Here is a 14392-nt window from a genome sequence, read left to right on the forward strand (position 1 = left end):
TGGAGGATATCAAGCGGGTTGCAGGGAGCCGCTGGATGCTGGCGGCTCGAAATCGTTGTGCTTGGAGGTCCATGCAAGAGGCCTATGTCCAGCTGTGGACGTATAGGCTGATAAGGTAAGGGTAGGGGTAGGTTGGGTGTAATATAAAATTATAATATCAAATCGCCAGTCACTTACTGTAATTATGAATATTATTTAAACGGGTACATACCACGATAAAACGACGTAATTTTTAATATCGACATTTCAACCCAGTTGCATGGATCGTGGTCACGATGAGACTGAAGTTTGCGAGATGCGAAGTTGACAGCTCTTAAGGGCAGAAACGATCTACCTTCTTTAGCGTAGGGGTAGGGTAAGGGTAGGGGCGGGGTAGGGTAAGGGTAGGGGTAGGGTAGGGGTAGGGTAGAGCTACGGGTAGGATAGGAAAGTGGTAGAGTAGGGGTAGGATAGGTGTGAGATAGGGGTACGGCTGGGATAGGGGTAGGAAAGGGATAGGGTACGGGGAGGGTAGGGGTAGGATGGAGATAGAGTATAGGTCAGGTAGGGGTTGGGTAGAGGTAGGTTTGGGGTAGGGTAGGGGTTGGGTAGGGTTTAGGGATAGGGGTAGGGTAGAGGTAGGGGTAGTAGTAAAGTTGACATCGAATTTTACGCGGACGAAGTCGCGGGCGTCCGCTAGTAACTAGATATATTATTATTTAATTTGTAATTGAGGAAAGGCGGAATAAAGTTTTATAAGGAACTACCAAAATATCATTTTGTTTCACATATCCGTTTAAATAATATTCATAATGAGCAACCACGAAATAAGCTTAAAATGATCACTCACTGTAAGTTTCAACCAGGTGTGGATTGGAGGAGTCACTGTCATCCTCCATCTTTGTTTCCAACTTGATGCCTTCACACGCTGGTTCCTGTCCATGAGATACGACAAATTCATCGTCATATTCATTCTTCACCTCCACCTCTCCATCTGCAGCCGTAGGGTCAAAATCTTCAGTTTTCACTACAGTTGTATCGTAAGCGCTGTGTACTTTTGTCTGGTGGTCTACATCGTTCTCTACTATGTGCAAGTCAAAGTGGTCTGGTCCGAGGGATTTAATCACTAACTTGCTTTTAAGAAGATTTTTCTCTCGGTTTATTATTTGTATATGTCGGTTCGTTATCTGAAACAAGTGACATGAAGTATGCTAATATTATAAAACTGAAGAGTTTGTTTGTTTGATTGAACGCGCTAATCTCAGGAACTACTGGTCCGATTTGAAAAATTCTTTCTGTGTTAGATAGCCCATTTATCGAGGGAGGCTATAGGCTATATATTATCTCTGTATTCCTACGGGAACGGGAACCACGCGGGTAATACCGCGCGGCGTCAGCTAGTATACTAATATTATAAAGCTGAAGAGTTTGTTTGTTTGATTGAACGCGCTAATCTCAGGAACTACTGGTCCGATTTGAAAAATTCTTTCTGTGTTAGATAGCCCATTTATCGAGGGAGGCTATAGGCTATATATTATCTCTGTATTCCTACGGGAACGGGAACCACGCGGGTAATACCGCGCGGCGTCAGCTAGTAAGACATAAATACAGTAAAAGCTCTTTATTCACGCTTCCTTTATTCACGTTTTCACTATAAATATAAAAAATTACGTCCCAATTGCTATATTCGCGGCTAAATATTTCGTTATTCGAGGATCTGACTGACGAAACTGACGTAAAATCTGCAAATTTAAACTTTAATGGGATGGTTTAAGAATGCCACTGCTTAAAATCACTCTGAATTAGAACCTCAATAGCTCAACGGTAAGAGCGGTTGGACACGTCACCGAGGGGTGGTGGTTCGATCCTCGCCCCATTGGTCTATTGTCGTACTCACTCCTAGCACAGTCTTTCCCGACTAGTTGGAGGGGAATAGGAATATTGATCATATTATAAAAAATACGGCAAATATTCTTTAAAAAAAAAAATAGAAGCTTATAAAAAATGTCAAGCAAGAAAACAATTCAGAATTCTTCAAACCATTGTCTTAAGACTGAAGATAATTGTTAATCAATTAATTGTTTTTTCTTTATACATTTGTTTTTTATTTTGTCATCCAAGAACGTATCCCATAGAATCCCATACAAAATACCATTCCATATTCATTCTGTATTCGCGACACATTTAGAGAACGTATCCCCCGCGAATAATGAGCTTTTACTGTATTCAAATATTGCATGGATGAGTTAATCAAAAAATTAAAATCAAAATCAAAAATCATTTATTTCAAGTAGGCTCAGTTTACAAGCACTTTTGACACGTCAGTTGACTATTTGTAAAGATTCTACCACCGGTTCGGAAGGCAGGTTCTGCTGAGAAGATACCGGCAAGAAACTCAACAGTTGCTCTTTTTAAAAAATCATACAGTATTATAATTTACAATTGATAACAATTACAATTTCTTATAGTTTTTCTTCCTGTGTGAAGGTGGAAGCTGATCCAATGGCCTCCAAGCGCTTTTATCATTAAGGAACTCAACAATGTTGTAGTAACCTCGACTAAGTAAATGTTTTTTAACACATTGCTTAAAGCTATGCATTTCCATTAAGAAGAATTGAATTGAATTGAAAGCTATGCATTGGCAGGTCCATCACAGTCTTGGGGATCTTGGGTTAATAAATAAAGAGAATTGAAAAAATTCAAGAATTCAAAATTCATTTGTTTTAATTAGGCTTAATTTACAAACACTTTTCAAATGTTAAGTTTTGTCATAACTAACTGACGCCGCGCGGTTTCACACGCGTGGTTCCCGTTCCCGTAGGAATACGGGGATAATATATATCCTACAGCCTTCCTCGGCAAATGAGCTATAATAATTTTTCAAATCGGCCAGTAGTTCCTGAGATTATCGCGTTCAACCAAACAAACTCTTCATCAACCCATATTCGGCTCACTGCTGAGCTCGAGTCTCCTCTCAGAATGAGAGAGATTAGGCCATTAGGCCACCACGCTAGCCCAATGCGGATTGGCAGACTTCACACACGTAGAAAACTAAGAAAATTCTCTGGTTTGCAGGTTTCCTCACGATGTTTTCCTTCACCGTTTGAGACACGTGATATTTAATTTCTTAAAATGCACACAACTGAAAAGTTGGGAGGTGCATGCCCCGGACCAGATTCGAACCCACACCCTCCAGAGGCAGAGGTCACATCCACTGGGCTATCACGGCTATTCAGTTTTATAATATTAGTATCATCATCATCATCATATCAGCCGACGGACGTCTACTGCAGGACATAGGCCTCTTGTAGGGACTCCCAAACATCACGATACTGAGCCACCTGCATCCAGCGAATCCCTGCGACTCGCTTGATGTCGTCAGTCCACCTGGTGGGGGGTCGGCCAACACTGCGCTTACTAGTGCGGGGTCGCCATTCCAGCACTTTGGGACCCCAACGTCCATCGGCTCTTCGCACTATGTGCCCCGCCCATTGCCACTTCAGCTTCGCAACTCGTTGAGCTATGTCGGTGACTTTGGTTCTTCTGCGGATCTCCTCATTTCTGATTCGATCACGCAGAGATACTCCTAACATAGCTCGTTCCATCGACCGCTGTGTGACTCGTGTGTGTGTGTGAATATTAGTATAGATAGATGTATCAAGTACTTACAACTTCATGTTTCTCAAGCAAGTCCATCATCAGCGAGCGGGTCCTCAAGCTGTCATCTCTAAGCCTGGTGACGTTTGTCAGTCTGTGCGCACACTGCACGCAAACTGTTTGCTTCAGGCTCCCCAGAGCACACAACTGTAACAACTGCACTGTGAGCATCCTGTATACTGCCAGTTAAATTAACTGATTTATATAAATAGCTGATGCCGCGCGGTTTCACCCGCGTAGTTCTTGTTCCCGTAGGAATAAAGGGATAATATATATCCTATAGCCTTCCTCGATAAATGAGCTATCTAACACTGAAAGAATTTTTCAAATCGTACCAGTAGTTCCTGAGATTAGCGCGTTCAATCAATCAAACAAACAAACTCTTCAGCTTTATAATATTAGTATAGATTATTTTAAACGGGTACATACTACGATAAAAAGACAAGATTTTTAATGTCGATATTTCGACCCAGTTGCATGGATCGTGGTCACTACGGGACTGAAGTTGCAAGATGCGAAGTTGACAGCTGTTAGGGGCAGAATCGATCTACCCTCTTTCTTGTTCTTTTTCTTTTTTCAACAACCTCGCGTTTTTGGCTGTTTAGGCAAACCACACTCACGACATCGCTTTTGTTATTATGGGCGCCGCGAAACGCATAATAAAAAAAAATACAATAAAAATCTTGTCTTTTTATGTATGTACCCGTTTAAATAATATTCATAATGAACAACCACGAAATAAGTTAGATTAAGATAGTATATTAATTACTAGCTGACGCCGAGCGGTTTTACCCGCGTGTTTCCCATTCCCTTAGGAAAACGGGGATAATAGCCTATAGCCTTCCTTGATAAATGGACTATTTAGAATTGAAAGAATATTTCAAATCGGACCAGTAGTTCCTGAGATTAGCGCGTTCAATCAAGCTTTATATATTAGTATAGAGTACATAGATTTGTGAATTTCTATCTTATATACAGGGTGCTCGGGAGTATTTGCCGTAACTTCAAGGTGTTGACAAATCCAGTTATAGGAGCCAACTGCTAACTAATATTTTTTTTAAACTTTCATGTTTCCATACAAAGTAATCCAAATAAGTCCGACTATTCAGTATTCTTGCATTTTAAAATTTGGCTACGTCATAATTTTGGTCATGTCCTCACGGGTGATCTTGAGGATGACTTAGACATAGAAAGAGAGAGAAGGGCGCTTTCGGTTCGGTGCAACATGCTTGCTCGTAGATTTTCCAAATGTAGTGTGGACGTGAAATTAACGCTATTTCGTGCATATTGCCAATGTTTTTATACATGTCAACTATGGACGAAATACAAAAGATCATCCATGAGCACCATTAGGGTGCAATATAATGATGCATACCGCATCCTAATGCGACTCCCAAGGTACTGCAGTGCGTCGAGCATGTTTGCTGAGGCGAAGGTTCCCGACTTTTTTGCGATTATACGAAATCGCATAGCCTCTTTCTGGGAAAGACTCAGACAAACAAACAACGTCATCCTCAAGGTCATCGGTGAGCACATGTCTGGCCCGATATTTGACCATTGGCGACATGTTCACCGGGACGCAAATAAAAAGTAGGTAAAATTAGTTATAAGATGACGTGCAATTTTATTACGAATTATTTTTATTTTTCATTAATTATAAGATATCATACCGTGTCATTTTAATATTTTAGTTTAATTTACGACGTATATTTAAATTATTATACTTTTGTATGTGGATTTTTATCCTTAATAAAGAAAAATTATTATTATTATTATTATTATAATTATAAGGATGCTTATATGGGACATAATTAAAGATCCATTTACAAAAGAAATATTATTTACTCCGAAAATATTAATTTTATGACACACGTTACAAGAACATTTCGAATTAATTTTTGTTAAAGAATACAAACCTAGAGTAATGGGAACTCCCAAGCACCCTGTGTACACATCAAAAGAGATAAAGGATGGACCAGGGAAGTGATTAAGTGGTATCTTAGGACAAGAAAGAGGAAGAGGAAGCCCTTGCTTAAGATAGGAGGATGACAGAAAGACAGCAGAGGCATTTGGAAAAGGAAAGCAAGGGACAGAGGATTATGGCAGTGTTTGGAGGAGGCCTATGCCTGAGGGTAAGCTGAAGAAAGAAGAATCAGTGTCAATGATGTATTGTCATAATGCAATGTAAATAATTCAGCAAATAAAGGCTTTGTTATTAATATTATTATATAATATACAGGGTGCTCGGGTGTATTTCCCATAACTTCAAGGTGTTGACAAGTCCACTTAAAGGAGCCGAACTGTATACCTAATATTTTTTTTTTTTAATTTTGTTTTCATACAAAGTAATTCAAATAATTCGGACTATCCATGTAACACAAATTTATCTATACTTTAAATTTAAAATAAATAATAATACATTTTAAAATATAATACATTTTAAAATAAATAATTGTAGCGGTAAGACCGACGAGATATTGCAACCGACACTCCGCACTTCACTAGTAAGCTACTTCATGATATTTATCAATGAATAAGTGTGGCTAAGTCATAATATAAGGGACACAATTTAAGATCTATTTAAAAAAGAAATATTTTTTACCCCGAAAATATTCATTTTAGAACACAAGTTCCTTAGACATTTTTAATTAATTTTATATAAAAAATATAAAATGAGTTATGGAAAATGCTCCCGAGCACCCTGTATACATATTGGTTTTAATCAAAGTGACCAACTTACAGGAAGACCAACTAACTGTTGATACGCGACATCCAACTTGTATTTGCTCATCAGCAACTGCTTGCTGTCACTGTCCAGACACATTGTGCAGACCTGCAGATACACTAGTAGTTAGTTGTGGTCATAAAGGGCCGAATTAATCCTATCAGGCCCCCTTTTTCTTTACCTTTTTCTGGACTTTTAACCCCGACGCAAAAAAAGGGGTGTTATAAGTTTGACGTGTCTGTCTGTCTGTCTGTCAATCTGCGATTAAAGCGATTTCAATTTGGTTTTTTTTTTTTTATTAAAGGTGACTTACTGGCGAGTGTTCTTAGATATGTTTGATGAAAATCGGTTGAGCCGTTTAAAAGTTGTGGGGAGTGAAAGTGGGGAAGAACAACCGAATGTCTGCAAATACACTCGAGTGGGGTCTCAAATGAAAGCGCACTGAAAAAGAATATTGATGACTTGATTGAAAGTGTAATTAATAATTAAGCCGATAATTGAGCCGAAGCCTCACCAGCCAGACCTGGACCAATTAAGAAAACCTCAATTGGCCCAGCCGGGGATCGAACCCAGGACTTAAGTCTCGTAAATCCACCGCGCATACTATTGCACCACAGAGTCATTCAGAATTAACTTATCTCAACTGTCCACATCATTGGCATCTTAAGGTTATAATGTATGTATATGTAATACATACATTATAATAAAATATAATGTATTCATTGTATTTTCGTAATTGTGATTATCTAACATAGTTATTTCAACGAAATTATCTTGACTGCGTCATTTTACATCAAATGGCAGCGATGTTTTTGTTTTAACGATCATCTAACACGATTATTTCAACGAAAATACGTAAATAACGGTTTTTCGTTGAAATAATTTTACTTATTGCTACTGCCACTTTAATAATACTGTCACTGTAATATATGTCAACAGCCTAGACTGTCAATAGATGAGTCTATAAATACAAGCCTCGGACAAGCGGGGGAGTTAGTTGCACTTTGGTGCAACAGCAGTACGTACCACAAGGTACTAAGTAGATACAGTGTTCAACCAACTGTGATAAGCTGAGTGATCAACTGATCACCCAGAGTGTGTGCAAACACTAGTCACTTTACGTAAAATGAAGATACTTATGTCATTTAGTTGAAAATACGATGTTAGATTATTGCATAAACGAAAATACGATGAAACGATTGATCTAGTGACTCATTATTTGAATGGTACACCGAGATACATAATAACCCTGCAGATCAAGTCTGGGTCACCACTCTAGAAACTTTGGTACTATGTGCTGATTATTTGAGCTTACTACTGAGACACTTTTATGCAGATCAATGGTTATTGATTAGTATTACAAACAATTAGAAATAAATATATAAGATAAACTTAAGTTTTTTTCAGATAACTTGGGTAAAGTGACTGTTTGTTTCACTCTTGAAAGTTTGCCGCGATTCACAATAGTACATATTGTGAACGTCACCGTACCCATGCTATCTGAAAAATACTTTAGTATCTCATAGACTAACCTAGGATATTAGTTCAGTCAATCTGTAATTTATGGTCAGGATAATTTCAACAAAAAGTTTGACTTCATACAATGTTAGGGGGACATGTAAAGTTGTTAACTGTAGATTGGCGGGGTCCTCCTGCTGTTTTTGAGAAAATCCAAAAAATTTGTGAAACGCGTTTTTCTCTGAATGTATGGGTTTTAGGGAAAAATTTTTGGACCAAAAAATGTAGAGGACAATGTGAATTACATTTTGTCATTGGAGCAACAAAAACAACTGAATTATCAAAAAAACGGTGTTTCGTTTTTTTTTGTTATTAAAAAATGATTTTTCAGCTGTACTGTGAATGAGAAACTTATTTGTCATAAAAACTTTTCTTTAAACAATTTTTTACAAAACGCGTTTCAAAATTTTTTTGGATTTTCTCAAAAACAGCAGGAGGGAGGACCCCGCCAATGTATAGTTAACATCTTTACTTGTCCCCCTAACATTATATGAAATCAAACTTTTTTTTGAAATTATCCCGAGGGAAGCATTTATTTTTACTTTGCAATTGCACGTTGTAGAGTCAACATCTCCTGAGGATGCTCCGGTTTCGGGGTGAAACGTACGTAGAGAGTATTTTGTCGGACCTGGGTGACGTTGTCGCATGGGTTCGCCGAATTTTCGCGGATGATAGCAAAATAAATTTATCATTATATAAGCATTTATTTCATTACAGATTGACTGAACTATATAAAAACTACATAGACTAACCAATGGATCAATGGATCAATTGATTTACTCTAACAATACATAAGACAACATTGTGCAAACATTACCAGCACTGTTGAAGGAATGGCGCCCGGAGCAATCTGCTTCGAGCCACCCTCTGTCTCTCTGATGTCATCACTCAGGAAGTGCTGCGAGCAGACCACAGCAGAGTCTGGCAGGTGAGTGTCTTGTTTGCCGAGGGCTTTGAGCCAGGCTGCACGCAGAGGGCCTTCACTGGGGAAACTGAAAATTACAATATAATACTTAAGTTTGCTGGTCTCTCTGAAGACTAAGACAGAGGTTTCCAACTTTATTTTCCCATCGACCACTTTCAAAATCTAGCTAGTTGCAGTGGACCCCTTGCAGGTACATAACCATTTCCCATAATTCAAAAAATATGCAATATCTAACTATGGGAACTCCCATTACGGCTCCAAAAAACAAAATTATTAGTTTATTTTTTTTTTTAATTAAAATTGATTGCTGAATTAAATAATTAATTGTGCTTTACAGTCATAGCACAAGGATTTTTTGACGCCTCCGTGGCGCAGTGTTATATGTGGTGGATTTTTATGAAGGAGGTCCTAGGTTTGATCTCCGGTTGGGCTTATTGAGGTTTTCTTAATTGTGACAAAGACGTACCGCCAAGCGATTTAACGTTCCGGTACGATGTCTTGTAGAAACCGATAGGAGCGTGGATTTTCATCCTCCTCCTAACAAGTTAGCCCGCTTCCATCTTAGATTACATCATCACTTACCATCAGGTGAGATTGTAGTCAAGGGCTAACTTGTAAGGAATAAAAAAAAAAAAAAAAAAAAAAAAAGCTTCCATCTAGGCTCGGCAAAAAGAAAAACAAGGATCCAATAAATTCTCACTTGTTTTATTTAGTAAACGCCCAAATCAGTATGAAACTACATAAAGTTTCATGTAACCCCGCTTAAATACAGGGAAGCCCCATTTTTTTGTCACGCGGACCCCTTGGACCTGGACCACTTTGGGAACTAAATGTTTTAGCGTGTTGGGTAGACCCCCTACTTACCTGATATTGATTTTCTGTATCCTACAAGTTACTTACGTTTCGGGGCAGCAGGGTTGAGAATGCAAACGACTGATTATTTAATATTTATTTTAAATAAAATATTACAAAAAAACTTAAAACAACTAGAAAACTCTAATTTCGGAGATTGAAATGTAGAGAGCCTAATCCTAACTAGATGTCCCACTCGATCGGAGATTGATCAAAGAGCGCCTTCCATCGCGTATCCTCCTCTTTTATATTGATACTCATTTGCGTAATTAACTACGTAAATCGCTACGTGAATCCATCGCAACGAAGTATGTAGGGCGCTGAACAAGCACATTCTGCCGTCCAAGGTTAGATGAGAGCAGGGCACTGGAACATGCAACCGTTGCAACCTACTGGACTACAGCGGTCGTAACACCTCCCTCCGCAGAACAGCGACTATTGCAGGACCTGTCCGAGATGGTCGCTGGCAGTGACCTGTGATCGATTTTTACTCGGCTAGGGTCGTTATTGCTGGATGCCGTGTGGATATCGTGTGGTACTTCAAAGTTCAAACGAGCTGATTTTTCGATCCATTTTCTTCATAATTATGATCGTGTGATCATCATTTCTGTTCACACCAGTTCTGCTGGTCATCCAGACAATTGGTCAAGATTGGGTTAATATTACATTGTCCAAGGTGTCAGCTTCGGATAGCTGTTGGATTGCGACTCGACGAACAGGAAATCTGAAGCTACAGTGCTTCGACATCTAGCGACGGGGTTACTGTTGTCAATTAGCAGGTTGACTGAAATCTTGAGGCTTGTTCTGGATCTGTAGGCTGGATCTTGAATGATACACATGCTGAATTTATCTTCGGACATTCTGTCTCTATGTACCTAGAACCTTTGCTAGAGAGTGCTACAGAAGGTAAGGTTGGAATCAAGGTTTTATGGTTTCTATTAGGAACATGGGATATGTTAAAGAAGTCGTTGGTTTTTGAAATGGGATGCTAGAACTTTAATACTACTACCTACTATCTGCTTATCTATAAAAAAAATACCTATTTTAATTATTTCACTAAAAGACCTAAATTCTATGCCAAGTAATTTATGCATAGAACATTAAATCTTTATTTCCTAATAATATAAGATAACATAAAATGTTATATTGGATGGTGCTCGGTGCACGAATAAATCGTAGATATTTTTGCAATTCTTTAGCTCTTAAGTGAAAATCAGGTGTTATATTAATTTCTTTTTAATTTACTACCTATTATTAAAATGAATACGTTATTATTAATTTCGATTGATTCATGACTTTCGTGGGTATTGAGTATTTGAGAGTACTGTGACATAAAACTGCTTACTTAGACTGACCTGGTTAACTATAAATATAATTGACGTTAGTTATTACGCAAGATATTAAAATCTTGACCATTATTATTTTAATGCGTTATTATTGTAATCTAGATTATGAGAAAAACTTTACCTTCGATAAGAGCTCTAATTACTACTTATGGATTTTAGTATGATGAGAATACATGAATTGATATATTAATTTTAAGTAAGATTCCAAAGAGATAACGTTTTAATAGGACATAATTTTCGCTATTCGTAATTTGAAGGAAACTAATCCTGGTCCATTGTCAAATGAGTCAATCGTTACATCTTGTTCTTCGGTCGCTTGTAGTATTGTCACCTATAGTATTTTCTTGTGGGAAGATAGGTTTCTTAGGAACTTTCTTAAGGCGAGATTTGGCTACTGAGCGCCATTTTTTCTTGGTATATATGTGAATTGGAAGATTTACAGGTAAATTATCCTGCATATAACGCGGTGTTAACTTTTGTTGTGATATCATAGGGGTTTGTTCAAAGTCTTGCTGATCAGAGTTATAATCCTTAACCTCACTTTGATTTACAGTCAGTTGGGTCTGGTCATCTAAAAATGTCTCATTGTTAAGTTCAATACGGGACAAAGCATTTACATTAGTCTTCGATTTGCCTTGCTTGTAGACGATAGTAAAGTTATATTCACTCAACTTGAGCCTCCAACGGATTAGTCTAGAGTCAGGCTCATGACCCATTGCAAAGGTCTGTGATCCGTCACGATTTTAAACTTTCTTCCAAATAAGTATGGACGGAAGTATTTAGTAGCCCAAACGATAGCTAATAATTCTTTTTCGATCTTACTATAATTAATCTCGTTCGAGTTTAATGTCCTAGACGCGTAGGCTATTGGTTTATCGTTACCTACAGGTCCTTGGGAAAGGATAGCGCTTATTGCGAAGTTGGATGCGTCCGTTGTTAGTATGAAGTCCTTGTTAAAGTCGGGATATTGTAAGATAGGGTCGTTACTCAGTAGTACTTTACATTTCTCAAAACAGTCAATGTAGTTAGGGTCATTATAGGTAATTTTGAATCCTTTTTTTAAGCATTGTGTCATGGGTTTTGTTATACGTGCAAAGTCTGGAATAAACTTTCTATAATATCCGACTAAACCAAGAAAACGTTTGATCTCGGTAGCAGTTTTAGGAATGGGGAAACTCTGGATAGCTGTAATTTTGTCGGGATTAGGTTTGATACCATCTATACTTATAACATGACCTAAGTAAGTGGTCTCTAACTTAAGAAATTCCGACTTATCCATTTGAATCTTGAAGTTAGATTCCCTAAGTCTTTTGAAGACTTTCTCTAAATTCACCATGTGTTCCTGTAAGGAGACACTGAAAATTATTATGTCATCTAAATATACTAGGCATATGACGTTTTGGAGATTTTTAAGGACGTTATCCATTACACGTTGGAAAGTGGAACGCGAATTCTTAACACCTTTTGGCATTCGCAAAAACTCAAAGCTCTTATGTTCTACGTTGAAACTAGACTTGTGAATATCAGCAGGGTCCAGTTCAACTTGATAAAATCCACTGGCAAGATTTAACGTAGTGAAATAATGACATTTACCGAGCTTATCTAGAACATCATTAATATTAGGGATGGGGTATTCTTCATCTACTGTCTTTTCGTTAACTTTTCTAAAGTCAACGACCATACGCCATTTTACTTTACCGGACGCGTCAGTTCTCTTTGGGACTACCCATATTGGGGAGCTCCAAGCTGATTGTGAGGGACGAATTATTCCTTGAGCAAGCATTTTCGAAATTTGTTCCTGCACTTCCTGGCGATGAACAGAAGGGTATCTACAGGTCTTAGTATAGACAGGTAATTCATCTGTGGTGCGAATTCTATGTTTCACTGTATTAGTGAAAGTTGAAGGTTCACCGTCGAGATAAAATACGTCAGAGTACTGCGCACAGAGATACTTTAAGTTTGCTCGTTCTTCTGGATTAAGGTGGTCAGTACGAAGACGCGAGAGTACTTCAGATGCTCGATCTGTAGGTTTTTGAGTACCCGTGCACTGTAAGTTAAAAAGTTTCGCACTAACTGGTCTATCCATAGAGAATACGACATCATGTCTACTGGGGTTAGTGACCTCTAAAATACCGTGGTTATTCTTAATTTTAGTAATACAGTCCCGAATAGTGCAGTTGGATATTGTCTGTTCTGTTACTAGTGCGTCACCGTCATGGAAATTAATAGGGACTCGAATTAATCTGGATGTATTAGCCGGTATAATATCTTCATAGAGATTACAATTTCGCGAGTTATACATACGCAAAGAGTTGGTAGAATTACGTGTTACTAAAACTTTATTTTTTAAGTCTATACTCGATTCTAACTTTTCTAACAGATCTAAACCAATCAACCCGTCGAAATAATTGTGAAATTTATATATGAATAGAGTTAGGTTACAACGTTCGTTAAATTCAGAAAAACATGGAATGGTTATAGAATAATTATTCCGAGTTGTCGCGTGGATGTTAGTGACCTCAAAAGGTTGATAATTACACGGAATATCCGAGTAAAATCTTTCTACCGCGGCGGGACTAATAAATGATTGATTAGCGCCTGTGTCAACCAATAATTTCAAGGGTGGATTCGTTATTTTTATAAACGGCAGTTGTCTTTGAGTTTGAACATTAATCTCTATTTTTGCTTTTCGGATTTCAGAGCTATCTGAAAATCCTGGTTTTCAGAAGAGACTTCTTCCTGATATTCTTCCACATAAGGGTTATCATCGCTACATGACTGTTCGTACGCGGGGTCGTAAGTAGGATCTGAGTATGTCTGCTCGTAATAGTCACAGTTATAGTCGGGATAATAATTGTAATAATCGTAAGGATCTACTTCGTTAACATTCATTTCCTGTCGAGTCTTGAAATAATTAGACGGGGGTGGATTTCCGTATTTAGTCCAGTCATGTCCCGTCATGGGTCTAGGTAATGGTTTAGGAGCGAAATGGCTTACTCCACTCATTGGCTTAGGGCCGTGGTTGGGAGGCTTGTAACCGGACCTATGTTGAGTCATCCGGAAAGCATTGGTTTGAGGTTTTATGTAGTTAGGAGGGGGTGAATTAAATATTTGTTGCGTACGAGTGGGACCTTGATTGAGAAGCGTTTGGGGTCTCCAAAATTGTGTTGGCCGCTGTGGCTGAAAGATAGGCTGCGAAGGACCTGACATATTGTTAAGTTGAGGAAATGAGGTAAATGGTCGCGGGGGTTGCAAATTCCCCTTCCGTTCTTGTAGTTGGTCGTTTCGTTGCAATAGGTATAGAGTATTATTTTCTTCATGAACGTATTCTAGCGCTTTTTCAATGGTATCTGGTCGCATACACCTAATACGTGAGCCTAGAGGTTCTTT

General features: G+C 38.3%; 1 protein-coding gene across 7 annotated transcripts in view; it reads right to left on the bottom strand.

Moving 5' to 3' along the window:
* The window catches only part of LOC112049480 (zinc finger protein 271), a 48063-nt gene that overhangs the window by 29242 nt on the left and 4429 nt on the right, over positions 1-14392 (bottom strand). For all 7 annotated transcript variants that reach the window (XM_052889518.1, XM_052889523.1, XM_052889520.1 and 4 more), the window contains exons 2-5: positions 8697-8871; positions 6377-6469; positions 3649-3783; positions 830-1166 (exon numbers count right to left, since the gene is read on the bottom strand). In XM_052889518.1, the coding sequence (XP_052745478.1) occupies positions 830-1166; positions 3649-3783; positions 6377-6469; positions 8697-8871 (740 nt within the window). The remainder of the gene's footprint in view (positions 1-829; positions 1167-3648; positions 3784-6376; positions 6470-8696; positions 8872-14392) is intronic.

This window comes from Bicyclus anynana, chromosome 26 (assembly GCF_947172395.1).
Source record: "Bicyclus anynana chromosome 26, ilBicAnyn1.1, whole genome shotgun sequence".
NCBI classification, from domain to species: domain Eukaryota; kingdom Metazoa; phylum Arthropoda; class Insecta; order Lepidoptera; family Nymphalidae; genus Bicyclus; species Bicyclus anynana.